This window comes from Bubalus kerabau, chromosome 8 (assembly GCF_029407905.1).
Source record: "Bubalus kerabau isolate K-KA32 ecotype Philippines breed swamp buffalo chromosome 8, PCC_UOA_SB_1v2, whole genome shotgun sequence".
Classification (NCBI taxonomy): Eukaryota; Metazoa; Chordata; class Mammalia; order Artiodactyla; family Bovidae; genus Bubalus; species Bubalus kerabau.
The window spans coordinates 69,716,080-69,730,570 of NC_073631.1; the positions used below are offsets into that span (position 1 = coordinate 69,716,080).

At 45.2% G+C, this 14,491-nt stretch overlaps 1 protein-coding gene across 1 annotated transcript in view; it reads right to left on the reverse strand.

Moving 5' to 3' along the window:
• The window catches only part of WIPF3 (WAS/WASL interacting protein family member 3), an 82,741-nt gene that overhangs the window by 25,146 nt on the left and 43,104 nt on the right, over positions 1 to 14,491 (reverse strand). The window contains exon 3 of the mRNA XM_055590489.1: positions 706 to 838. Within this exon, the coding sequence (XP_055446464.1) occupies positions 706 to 838 (133 nt within the window). The remainder of the gene's footprint in view (positions 1 to 705; positions 839 to 14,491) is intronic.

The window sequence follows — 14,491 nt, forward strand, 5'->3', positions numbered from 1 at the left end:
TGCCTTTTCTAAATCCAGCTTGAACACCTGGAAGCTCTTGGTTCATCTACTGTTAAAGCCTCACTTGGAGAATTTTCAGCATTACTTTGCTAGCCTGTCAGAGTGCAATTGTGCAGCCGTTTGAACATTCTTTGGCATTGCCTTTCTTTGGGATTGGAATGAAAACTGACCTCTTCCATTCCTGTGGCCACTGCTGAGTTTTCCAAATTTGCTGGCCTATTGAGTGCAGCGCTTTAACAGCATCATCTTTCAGGACTTGGAATAGCTCAGCTGGAATTCCATCACCTCCACTAGCTAATGGGTATAGGTTTCCTACTGGTGATGGAAATGGTCTTGAACTAGACAGGGGTGATGGTTGCAACAACACTGAATATATAAATGCCACTGAACTGGACACTTTAAAATGGTCAAAATGATGAGTTTTATATTGTGTGTATTTTAAAACAATTAAAATAATTATTTTACCATGAAGTTTTTTTTTTAAAGCATTTGAAAGTTGATGGTAGATATGCTAAACATCATCAGCAGATCAGGAAAGGTAGCTCTGATTCTCTCACCCATGTAGACTGTACACTGAGCAGGTCTGAGATGGCCAGATGTGTGTCCTGATTAGCACTTGTGGCCCTGTCCTGAGCAAGCCAGGAGTGTCTGGCTGAGCTTCACATGGCCTGCCCTTGGCTCTTAGCAGGCCGGATGCTCACTTACCCTCAATCTGCGGGGCACTGCGGTCATTGATCTGCGTGACTTTTCGGAGGCGAGTCCCTTGCTGGATATCAGCCAACAGTGCACTCCGACCTTTGGGATCTGCCTTTCTCAAGCTGGAAGCATCTGCACTTACCTGTAAGGGAGTAAGAGGGATTTGATTATAATTACATATAACATTTGCAGGTAAGCCGTATGTCCTGTCTGAGGTAAGTTTCCCCTCCCACACTTTTCTGCCTTCCCTGTTTGCTCTCTCCTGCATCACTCTCACCAGTGCAGTTATCTGGGGGTCTTAGGTCTTGCCACTTACCTCCTGCCCTGCTCACATCCTTATCCCTGGGGACACAGAACAGATTCTTTCTTGTGCTGAAACTCCCATAACCTTAAAGAGCCCTAACTCATGGCCCCCTTTCCTCCTCATAGGTGAGCCCCATCCACTTATCTGGGCTTCTGGCTGTGTGTTCCTGACTCTGGCTCACAAGTTCTGAATAATTACCCTGTCTGGTGTCCCCAGGTCCCCTCATGGACCAAATTCAGAAAGAAAGAAGTGCAGGAGATGGCAATGAAAGTTTAGTGACTGCTTTCTTCTCTGTGTCTGAGTGTGTTACTTTAATTCTCACAAAATCTTGTGAGTTTCAAGTGAGTTTACCCTCATCTTACAGGTGAGAAAGGACTATGAAATCTCTTCCCAGTCACAGGGCTAGGTCCTAACCCAGATCTGCTGAATTCCAAAGGCCACGTGCTTTTTATTTTGAAGCACTACAGAGATCAAGGTCATGGTGCTGTCATTAGGGCAAGTATTCTCTGGACTACGAAAATGCTTTGTAAACATGTTCATGAGAATAACCTCTCCAAGTAACACTGAGGTCCGACTGTTTCACTTCCACTATAGCTTGTGCTGATACAGTGGGGTCTCCATGGTCTATCAGAACCAGGGAGCAGCAGAAAGAACATACACAGGTTGGTAGCAAATAAGGGAGGGGGGGGGGTCACACTAGAAGACATAGCCAGGAGGACCCTCCACAATTAGAAGGTTTATATTACATGACCTAAGATCTGGTTAAACATTTCTCAAGGTGAGAAATACTTTCTAGCACCTGCTGTATGGGGAATACCATGCCTTTGGTTTTCAGCTTAAACATCACTTTGGAGGTCTTTTCTGGCCCCTAACCTAAATAAGGCTACCCAGGGTTCTCTCTTAGGGCACCATATTCCTTTTATCCCCTGTAAGTTTGTCACAGTGTATACATTTATACTTACCATTCCTTGTGGAAAATTTCCAATTGTGGTTATGAGTTGCAGATTCACCACCCCCACAAGACTCTCTTAGGAAAGAGATCTTGTTCATTTTGTTCACTAATACCTCCCCAGCGAGTAAAACTAGGCCCTGCTGCTTCTGCTGCTGCTAAGTTGCTTCAGTCATTTCCGACTCTGTGCGACCCCATAGATGGCAGTCCACCAGGCTTTGCCGTCCCTGGGATTCTCCAGGCAAGAGTACTGGAGTGGGGTGCCATTGCCTTTTCGGAAAACTTGGTCCTAGATAGGCTCAAAAACTGTTTACTGGATGAATGAATGAATGAGTGTAAATGAACTAAACCCAGGATACGTAACACACTGGTCTTGCTCTCAAGGGCATAAGCAGGTACCAGGGAGACGGTACACTCACGCACAGCATATGACTGCGTGTCCACGTGCATTGCACAGAGAGGAAGACTCCAAGAGTTCAGAAAGGGTATATTTATCAGGCTCAGCAGGCTTTGAGGAAGACAGGAGACCTTAGATGGTCCTTGAAGGACAGACAGAACTTATACAAGCTCTTGCAATAGCCATTTTCTCCACATGGCCATTTGCCAAAAAGAACAACCAGAGACTCTCCAGTGTCACAGACTGGAAATGAAGGCAATTGCGGTTTTAGTTAAAAGGTGCCGAGTCTGCATTTTTACCAGCTGACTCCATGGCCCAGGTGATGCATCTTACACAGGCTTTGAAGGGCACAAGCTTCAAAGTCAGTTTCTTGTTGCCTGGAAACATGCTTCTGACCTCTTGAGAAGAGCTCACTGATGATGGTCAACAACTGAGCTATGAGCCAGAGGCCCCGATCCTAACGATACACATTTGTTATGAATATATGTACGGTCCCGATCCTAACGATACGCATTTGTTATGAATATATGTACGGTCCCGATCCTAACGATACGCATTTGTTATGAATATATGTACGGTCCCGATCCTAACGATACGCATTTGTTATGAATATATGTACGGTCCCGATCCTAACGATACGCATTTGTTATGAATATATGTACGGTCCCGATCCTAACGATACGCATTTGTTATGAATATATGTACGGTCCCGATCCTAACGATACGCATTTGTTATGAATATATGTACGGTCCCGATCCTAACGATACGCATTTGTTATGAATATATGTACGGTCCCAATCCTAACGACACACATTTGTTATGAATATATGTACAAATGCACATGTACAGCAGGATATTTCCCACACAAGATGATCTTTAAACTCTTTCTCTATAAACCATTAGCCCATAAGTCATTTTAAACTTCAAAATTTTAAGATTTATAAAGTTTACTCTTGTATTTAGAAACAATTAGTAACAGGAACAAAAGGCAAACAGAAATATCATGACCCTAGCCAAGAGAAGTATGAACATTTTTGTAAAAATCTAGCATTACAGTTGCAGGATTGGGGCTGAAAGTGTTTTGTAATTTTCTTCCTAGTTACAAGATAAACAATACAATGAATTGCATTCTTCTGTTAAAAGAAGCAACTGGAACCATACTCTAACAATCCCTGAGTGGGGGTGTGGGTGTTCACCTTACCATCTTTAAACTCCATTTTTAAACTGATTACCCAAATGCATCCCCCATTCCTTGACCTTGCCCATCCCAAGCTTTAAAGGTGAGTGCCACGAAGAACATAGTACATCCCTGGAATATGATTTTTGGGGGTTGTACTAGGTCCTCATTGCTTCTCAGGCTTTTCTCTGGTTGCAGAGAGTGGGGGCTACTCTCTGGTTGTGGTGTGCAGGCTTCTCATGGCAGTGGCTTCTCCTGTTAAAGAGCAGGGGCTCTGGGGCTTGTGGGCTTCAGCAGTTGCAGCACATGAGCTCAGCAGTTGCGGCTCCTGGGCTCTAGGGCACAAGCTCAATAGTTGTGGCACAGTTGACCTACGGCATGCGGGGTCTTCCTGGATCAGGGACTGAACCTGTCTCCTGCATTGGCCGATGGATTCCCCACCACTGAGCCGGCCATCAGGGAAGCCCTGGAATAATGATGTGAATTTGCATTTCTACTGAGCACAAGCCTCAGTACATTCTTGTCAATTCCCCATGACAGACTTGTTGATAAACATCTTCCAAATCACCTGGAGGGTATGGCAGGTCCCATCACATTTCAACATCCTTCTCTGTGTGTGTATGTGTGTGTGTGTGCGTGCTCAGTTATGTCTGACTCTGTGACCCCATGGACTGCAGCCCACAGGCTCCTCTGTCCATGGGACTCTCCAGGCAAGAATACTGGAGTGGGTTGCCATTTCCTCCTCCAGCGGATCTTCCTGACCCAGGGATCCAACTCACATCTCCTGGGCCTCCTGCATTGGCAGGTGGATTCTTTACCACTAGCGCTACCTGCAAAGCCCCACATTCTTCTTTGCTGCCTTTTTTCCCTGTGCCACTGTCTGCCAACAAAGATCCACCTAGTCAAAGCTATGGTTTTTCCAGTAGTCACATATGGATGTGAGAGTTGGACTATAAAAAAAGTTGAGCACCGAAGAATTAATGCTTCTGAACTGTGGTGTTGGAGAAGACTCTTGAGAGTCCCTTGGACTGCAAGGAGATCCAACCAGTCCATCCTAAAGGAAATCAGTCCTGAATATTCATTGGAAGGACCGATGCTGAAGCTGAAACTCCAATACTTTGGTCACCTGATGAGAAGAACTGACTCAGTGGAAAAAACCCTGATGCTGGGAAAGATTGAAGGCAGGAGGAGAAGGGGACGACAGAGAATGAGATGGTTGGATGGCATCATCGGCTCGATGGACATGAGTCTGAGTAAACTCTGGGAGTTGGTGATGGATAGGGAGGCCTGGTGTGCTGCAGTCCATGGGGTCGCAAAGACATAATGAGCGACTGAAAGGAACGGAACTGACTGTCTGCCCTGATGGTCTTCCACTAGAGGGCGCTCCTTTACCTGGTATTAGTAAAGTTATCCTCAGTCTTGTGAAGTAGGAAAGAGTGAATAACTTCATAGCTAAGAGGACCACAGCTCAATTGGTTTTGTACAAAAGGACATCTAAGGACATATTCATCTGCACATTGAAGACCATATTTTGCTGTGGTGGGTGTTTCTACTCCACCTGCAATATTCGTAATTTGCTTTCTTAAAAATCAAGCCCAAGAGGTCTGGTTACTGTGGTTACTGGATACAGAAACAGGAAAGAGAAGATTTTGATATATTCACTGGGTCTTTTACTCTATGTAAATCCTGCTTATTGGCAACTTCACTAAAAAAATTGAGTGAGAGTCACTCCTGAACACTTTTTATATGGCAAACATACCCAACAGGCTTGCCTGCCCCCTCTTTGTACAAAACAAGGAACTGAGCTATCATTTGAACGTTTGCTCCTTTTCTTTCTTAACATTGTTATCGAGTGTGACAATTTGTGAGTTCCACACAAAGCTTTTGTTGACTCAGTTTTTCTAAAGCAAGCTTCCCATGGAATAGCCCGGATCCTAAAAAGATGCAAAGTGGTAGAAGAGTAATGCAAATTAGACCATGGCCCTTCCAAATACAGGCTGAAAAACTGAAGAAACCAGGAAGATTAGAACAGTACTAAGTGGGCCAAGGACAACCAGGTGTCTGTCCTCCTGTCTTGATAATATCAGAGCTTCTGCATATCCATTTGTTGTTCCAGCAAATGAGTTGATCAGAGTTCAGTATAGTTTGAGAGAGGAGGATGGCGGTCCAGCCCAAACAGAGTGAGATGCACGTTGACCTGCTACTTGTGACCCTGCTGCCCTACGTCAGTACTACATCTGCTTGATTGATACTGGTTTCTGTGAGAACCACTAATCAAAATCTAGCAGGTTGTTTGTCTCAGAGATGATCTTAACCCAATCTGTGCAGTACGAGTCCAGCCTTGCAGTCTCCTAAAGGTGACTTCTCCAATGGGGCTGTTAAATTAGCACTCAGGCTTCCAGGTACACAGCTTGTTTCTTAGCCCTGCTCTCAGCTGCCCCTTCCTTCTCTATACTTGGGGGCAGACAGGGATCAGTAGCCTACGTTCTTGTATTTCTTTACTAAATCTGAATTCCAAGAACAGCCAGAACTGGCATTCGTTTCCTCCTGCTGCTACCGTCTTTATGTAGAAAAGAGAGCCTGAGATCCAACAGAGACACAGGAAATATTTTCAGAGAACGTGAACTCTCCCCTGTCAGGCCTGACACAATGTTCCCTGTACCCCGAATGGGCACAAGCCAGGCTGTTACATAATGAGGCATTTTGAGATCTAACAGTTTTATTTCTCATTTTCAGAAGTTCAAATACTGTATGCAATTAAAAATGGACTTTCTATCCTCCTTTTCTGGTTTCTTAAACAACTGTCTACAGACCCAGGACTGTTACCTGGAATACAGAGCTGCTTCCCACAGCATCATATCCTTATCAGGAGATGAAGCAGAGTTTGGACCCATTCATTATGGCTATAGGTGATAGGGGAGTCTGGGCCTATTCTCTACATCCGCAAGGAACTCCATCTGTCAAAGTCATCTCATCCAGGGGCATCAATTTGGTCACCATATGCTATCTCCATGCCCAAGGACCTGGAGGCCATCTCAGACCCTTCTCTCTTCCTCATTCTCAATAGCCACTGCATCAAAAACTCCTGGTGACTTCTCGGTGGTAACTCTAGAATCTGGCTCCTTTTCTCCCTCGATGCTGACTTAATGCAGGCCACCAGTATTAATGCAGGCTCTTCCAGATTCCCTCAGCTGGTCTTCCTGCTTCCTGTCTTGCCCTCCTCTGCACAGCCACCCGAGTGGTCTGTATAAGGGACATGTCACTTACCATGTCCATAAAAACCTTTGCTGGCTCCCCGCTGCCCTCAGGATCAAGTTCAAATCCCTTCACATTGTACAAGGCCCAACCAAGTGACAAGCCCCAACCTTTCCTTCCATGCTGGAGCTCACCTCTGGACCTTAGCTTGAGCTAATCTCTCTGCTCTTTTCACACTTGTCTCTTGGCTATTTTCCAGGAAGCCTCCTGATCCTGGTAGGCCAGATAAAGAGCTCTGTTTTGTTCCTAGAACAACATGCTTACCCTTAGCAGTGCTCCTGCCAGATCAGGTGACTCTGCTCAAAACCTGCAAGGGTTTTCCATTTCCCTTGGAGTAAAAAAAGTCAAAGTCCTCATTAATTCACCCACTGGGCTTGACTGCATTTCGTATGCTGAGTTTACCTGCAAATGCCAACATTTTCCTACCCACTGCTGCTGCTGCTGCTAAGTCGCTTCAGTCGTGTCCGACTCTGTGCGACCCCATAGACGGCAGCCCACCAGGCTCCCCTGTCCCTGGGATCCTCCAGGCAAGAACACTGGAGTGGGTTGCCATTTCTTTCTCCAATGCATGAAAGTGAAAAGTGAAAGTGAAGTCGCTCAGTTGTGTCTGACTGTTAGCGACCCCATGGACTGCAGCCTACCAGGCTCCTCCATCCATGGGATTTTCCAGGCAAGAGTACTGGAGTGGGGTGCCATTGCCTTCTCCACACTGGTGTTATAAAGCAGTTCCACTGTATGGCAATCCTCCCTATCTTTGAACTATACTTTCAAGCCTGTGTTCAAGCTTCTGCCTCTTATGGGAATGCTCCCATTGTCCCAGCACTCTATGCTTGCCCCAACTTTTACTTCTCCCTTAAGTGAAAAGTGAAAGTGTTAGTTACTGAGTCATGTCTGACTCATTGTGACCCCATAAACTGTAGTCCACCATGCTCCTCTGTCCATAGGATTCTCCAGGCAGGAATATTAGAGTCGTAGCCATGCCCTTCTCCGGGGGATCTTCTTGACCCAGGGATGGAACCCTGGTCTCCTGCACTGCAGGCAGATTCTTTACTGTCTGAGCCACCAGGGAAGCCCAATTAGCTCTACATCAAAAACTGTTTCCTTTACAAGATCTTTTATTTAAAACTTCTTCAGCTAGTCTTTTCCTTATATGATCCACACCCCCTCCAAAGCATATCATTTGTAATTCTTGCCAAATACTATAGCTTTTATATTATGCATTGTTTTTCCTCTTATTTTTGAGTGGAAACTTTTAGCATGCAAAAAATAAGTGTTCCTCTTTTAGTACCAGCATATCCAACTTAAAAAAAAAAAAAAACAGAGCAAATTATCAGTATTTTGTTGAAATGAACTCTGTATAAACTTCAAGCCCCTGGGTTTTTGACATTTGTCTGCTCCAACAAAACATGCAGGTATGGTAAGAGAAGTCACTGCCTTTGAGGTTATGTCACAGTCCTGGTGTTTCAAACCATTTTCATACCTTTATCCTTTGGTCACTTTGGCCCAAGAAATGGGGATTCATTCAGCACTATTCTCTCTTATTTGATGATGCTGAGATTCCCTGGCTTTTAAGACTAAAATTTAAATTATGAGAAAGCCTGACTTTAAAACCTATGTTGGAAGAACAACCTTGTAAACTCAAAAAAGAGCCCAGCATTGGTTGTCTAGGCCTGACACTAAGGAATTGCTAAGAAATACATAATACATAGTTGGAACAATGTCTCAAAAACTGGTTGAGGTTTCATAGCTTCTATTTATTTTAGTCAAAAATTATTACCAAAAAAAAAAACCACGTTCCCATCCCAGCAGATTAATTTGCAAGCTAGTGAGATAATATGTTGTTGTTCAGTCACTCAGTTGTGCTGCGAACCCATGGACTGTGGCACGCCAGGCTTTCCTGTCATTCACTGTCTTCTGGAATTTGCTCCAACTCATGTCCACTGGGTCAGTGATGCCATCCAACCATCTCATCCTGTGTCATCCCCTTCTCCTCCTGCCTTCCGTCTTTACCAGCATCAGGGTCTTTTCCAATGAGTCGGCTCTTCATATCAGGTAGCCAAAGAAATAACACTATTGTGGGCAATTCCAGCTCATCCCTCCCAGCATTTCTGTCTCGGTTAAAGGTTTTCTCCCATTCATCAAAGCTTTGAACCTGTGACTACTTCCTCTCTTTCATTTGAAATAATCAGCTTCCACTGAGATCCAGTTCCTACCCTTTACTATGCGCACACAGGTGACTTTGGAGTCTGGGTAAGGAAACTGCAACATGCAAAGGTTGACAGAAACAGCAGTAACTCAAAGAAAATGGGAAGGTATGTGTGTGTGCTGGGCACTGTTCCGAGTGCTGTGCTGTGCTTAGGCACTCAGTCGTGTCTGACTCTTTGAGACCCCACAGACTGTAGCCCGCCAGGCTCCTCTGTCCATGGGATACTCCAGGCAAGAGTACTGGAGTGGGTTGCCATGCCCTCCGCCAGGGGATTTTTCCCAACCCAGGGATCAAACCCAGGTCTCCCACATTGCAGGCAGATTCTTTACTGTCTGAGCCACCAGGAAAACCCAAGAATACTGGAGTGGGTAGCTTATCTCTTCTCCAGGGGATCTTCCCAATCCAGGAATTGAACCCGGGTCTCTCCTGCACTGCATGTGGATTCTTTACCAGCTGAGCTACCAAGGAAGTCCTCCAAGTACTGTATGTATATTAATTCATTTACAGGGCATTTGGACAATCCCATGATGGAGGTACTAGTTATGAATATTATGTCCAGTTTACAGATGAGGCCCAGAGAGGAAGCAGGCTATCTGCCACCAGTAAGAGGAGAGCTGAGAGGTGAGCCCAGGCAAGTCAGGGTCTCTCATCCACCATGCTGCATCTTAGTAATGACATCACTCAGGAAAATTGTGAAGGGTGAACACCCAGGAGACACATGGAAAGCCTGCAGCTGGGTGGGGGCAGTGGGCCCCCTGCCTTCTGGCTGGGGACCACAACAGATGTTGCGTCAAACGGAGTGTGACAGCCAGAGTAGAAAGCAACGGGCAGGGAAGGGCATAAGAAGGAAGAGGAAGGGAGGAGGGAGAAAAAATGAGAGGGGCTGGGGCCCAAGGAACTAAGTGCTAGGCCTTTGCCAGGGCCAGAAAGGACAGCCAAGGCTGAATGATGGAGCCTGAGAACAGTCTGATTACTGCATTAAACGTGACCCAGCAGCCGTCTTGGCAGGGGGCGGGCGGAGAGCACTTAAAATGGAAACTGCTTAGGGTAACTCTACGCTGTGAGGCTGATACCCTCCACTGCAAAGAGCCTGTACCTGAAACTCCCTCTTCAGGTAACACAGAAGCCTGTGTGGGCCAACCCTGCTGGTCCACCTCTTTCTTTCCTAGCGTAGCCCCCTACTCTCCTTTCATACCTCCCCGCTGGCTGCCGGGGAAAATGCAGGGTTTTCAGCACATGGCCTCCCTTGTTGACTCCAAAATAAAGATTATGAGCACGGACTACAGTCCACGCTTCAACCTTCTACCCCACACATTTTACATCCCAGCCACCTGGCCCAGTTCTCCAGCCCCTGTATTGGTCATGTACTTGCTATCTCAAGTTCAAGACTCATGCACTCCATCTGGATGATATGCCTGTTTCTTCCAACTCTGTCAGTCAAAATCACATTCATCTTGGGACTTTCCTGGTAGTGCAGTGGATAAGAATCCGCCTGTCAATGCAGGGGATGGTTTGATCCCTGGTCCAGGAAGATTCCACATGCCACAGAGCAACTAAGCCCATGCATCACAGCTACTGAAGCCCAGGTGCCTAGAGCCTGTGCTCTGTAACAAGAGAAGCCACTGCAATCAGAGGGCAGATCACCACAACGAAGAGTAACCCCCACTCGTCGCAACTAGAGAAAGCCCATGCAAAGCAACAAAGACCCAGCACAGCCAAAACAATAGAAAATTAATAAATTAATTAAAAAAGGAGCCTTTCTTTAAAAAAAAAATCACTTTCATCTGTCTTTCAAGGCGTAGCTATAAAGCCCCTTCCAGAGATGCCTAGATTAAACCAAGTCAGAATTAATTCCTTGCATTTACCTACTGTATAATAGCCATACATTTTAGAAGTTTAACCCAGATATGCAGATATTGGCTGAGGTTTCCTGAGCCCTGGAGATCTGGAGGAGACTGGCTGAGAGCCATTCTTGAAGCCCTTGGGACTCTCAAAGCCTCCCAAAGAGTTCTACAGTTTCAAGGCCGTGTATGCCTCATGGGCACGCTTGCTTCCAGATTCCAGGCAGCAATTCTGCATTGAGCACTGGATACCCCTGGGCCTCATATGGTCGCTCATCATTCCAATACAGGAGGATTCACTGGCTCAGAGTCAAATCAGTGTTCTGGTTCCTCTCTCTCACTGTCTTCTTAACTGTATCTTCCCTCTGCTCAGCCTCTTAGGAACAAAGCAAATTCTTCCCCTTGCTTCATGTGGTGTGGTTTAGTCACTCTGCTGCTGCTGCTGCTGCTAAGTCACTTCAGTCGTGTCCGACTCTGTGTGACCCCATAGACGGCAGCCCACCAGGCTCTCCGTCCCTGGGATTCTCCAGGCAAGAACACTGGAGTGGGTTGCCATTTCCTCCTCCAATGCATGAAAGTGAAAAGTGAAAGTGAAGTCGCTCAGTCGTCTCCTAGCGACCCCATGGACTGCAGCCTACCAGGCCCCTCCATCCATGGGATTTTCCAGGCAAGAGTACTGGAGTGGGTTGCCATTGCCTTCTGTTAGTCACTCTAGTCATTCTTATTCTGCTTCATTCCTGCCCTTAAGTTCCACACCTGATCCCATCTCTTTATAGACTATATGTCCCCAAAGACAGGTCTCTCCTTAAGAAAAATTCTGATGCCAGTTGCTGAGATCATATGTTTCATATCATTTAAAAAAATATTTACTTATTCATTTGGCTGTGCCGGGTCTTAGTTGCAGCATATGAACTCTTAGTTGTGGCATGTGGGATCCAGTTCCCTGGCCAGGGATTGAACCCAGGCCCCCTGCATCAGGAGCTCCAAGTCTTAGCCACTGGACCATCAGGGAAGTCCCATGTTTCACATTTTGATGTGCATCTGTCCTACCCATGTAAGTCCCTTTAGGAAGAAATTACATCTTAATCAACCCTGCCAGGGTTCAGCACAATGCCTTGTATAATAAACACTCCCCAAAATTCACTAAAATAAAATTTGTTATTTAATCTGAAAATGCAGTGTGAATTTAAAATAAAACAACTATTTTTGTCATGAGAATCACAAAAGGGGCCTGCCAGGGCACCGAAGTGTGACTCATACAATATACTCATTAATGACACTCCTTGTATATTTTTAATAAAATGGGGCCACCTCAAACCCTCCCTTAAAAATACTGTAGCATCTGTTTCACTGAATGCCAGAAATTCTAGAGGAGAGCGGAAATAGACAGAAGGTCATGACAGCTGCAATGAATCAAGAGGAAATGTAGACGTTCATTGTTCTTAATTATCATCAAAACATCTTTATGACAATTATGACAGGGAAAGAATTCTGCTTAAATGGATCAGGCCCATCATCTGAGGAAGTGAATTATAACAGAATAAAGCAGGGGACTATTTTTAGTCTGCATTTTGGTTTTACATCTCCTAAAAGTAGGCCTGTGGATTGAGGTTCCATGTAATCAGAGTAGTGCAACCATTTCTTTTGCAAACTGAGATATCTCCCTGTCTACTGTCCTTCCTTTGCACTGATGGATTGCTGCCTGCTTGGCATCCCAATGAAGTCAGCCCCTCGCCCTAAGGAAGGGGCTCCAGTCCTGCTTAGGGAAAGGCCATTTAAAGACCCCCAGGCTACTGGTACCAGTGACAGCAGCTGTTCTTCCAGGCTGAAGTCTGTTCAGACGACGAAGCATCTGAGTCACAGACTCTTTCAGGCATAGAGTATCAATAGGATCAACAAACAGGAACTGCCTTCAGATGCACTTAGTAGATGTGCCAGCTACTTCTCTGATCTCTGATGCTACAGCATTTTAAGGGAGGGTTTGAGGTGGCCCCATTTTATTAAAATATACAAGGAGTGTCATTAATGAGTATATTGTATGAGTCACACTTCGGTGCCCTGGCAGGCCCCTTTTGTGATTCTCACGACAAAAATAGTTGTTTTATTTTAAATTCACACTGTATTTTCAGATTAAACAACAAATTTTATTTTAGTGAATTTGGGGGCATGTTTATTATACAAGGCATTGTGCTGATTGATTAAGATGTAATTTCTGCCTAAAGGGACTTACATGGGTAGGACAGATGCACATCAAAATGTGAAACATGGAACTTCCCTGATGGTCTATTTATTCCATTTTAAGAACCAATAATACTTGTACTGGCAGAATATATGACTATATTATATGAATGTAAGATAGTAAATAATTAGTCCATAAATTATTTTTAATTTGGAGTAGGAAATGGCAACCCACTCCAGTATCCTTGCTTGGAGAGCTCCATGGACAGGCTATATAGTCCATGGAGTTGCAAAGAGTCAGTCATGACTGAGCGACTAACACACATTTTTAATTACAGTTTTAAAATTCCACTAATCTGAGTAACAACATTATCAAAGGGATGGTTTTAAAGATAAGGAACCTTTAACAAAACACAGAGTTTAAATCTTGATGAAAAATCTTATGTTGAAAGAGGAGGAGGCCACATGCTGGGAAGCAACACAGAGCCTGTGTCCCACAACTACGGAGCCTGTGCTCTAGAGCATGGGAGCTGCAACTACAGAAGCCGGCAAGACCTAGAGTCAACAAGGGAAGCTACAGCAATGAGAAGCCTGCACACCGCAGCCAGAGAGGAGCCCCCTCTCAGTGCAGCTAGAGAGGAGCCCCCTCTCACCGCAGCTGGAGAGAAGACCCCTCTCACCGCAGCTGGAGAGGAGCCCCCTCTCACCGCAGCTGGAGAGGAGCCCCCCCTCTCACCGCAGCTGGAGAGGAGCCCCTCCCACCGCAGCTGGAGAGGAGCCCCCTGTCACTGTAGCTGGAGAGGAGCCCCCTCTCACCGCGGCTAGAGAATAGCACACGCAACAGTGAACACACAGCACAGTAAAAAGTAAAAGACCCACACACAAAAAGAAAAAACCAAGTCCCATGAATATACACACAGATACACTCTGGTATTTATATAGAAATATTTTAAAGAAAATCGCCATAATAAAGCATTCTAGTCATCTAAGTCATAGGCTGCAGGGGTTCAGGGAATAGTGGATGCTCCAGATGACACCAATGATCAATAGGAGTGGGACACCGGAACAGTGTGTTTTATAATTGAATTGGTGGACACCTGTACAGAACTTTTTGATTTGTTTAACAAATGAATTAGATACCTCATAAACCAGAAAAAAAAAAAATCTTAGAAGCCAAGTACTGTGGGAAGGGTTTAAAAAACGTTTGTGAAAGCAGAATTTTGAACAATGGCTGTGCCAACTTTTTGTGGAAGGAGGTAGAACATGATGAAATAAAAATCAAGGAGAAGAAATTCATTTTTGTGTTTTTCTCAAATAATGGGGGAGAATGGTGTCACGATTCTTTTAAAAACAGAAGCAACTTGATTTAGCTTCTGAAATGCTGGGTTATGAGGAAGTGAAGTTTAATTGCACTATGTCACGAAGCGAGGACAAGGGTGAAGCGAGGGAGGCTCCCAGGATGCCAAACTGAGGGGCGTGGAAGCACC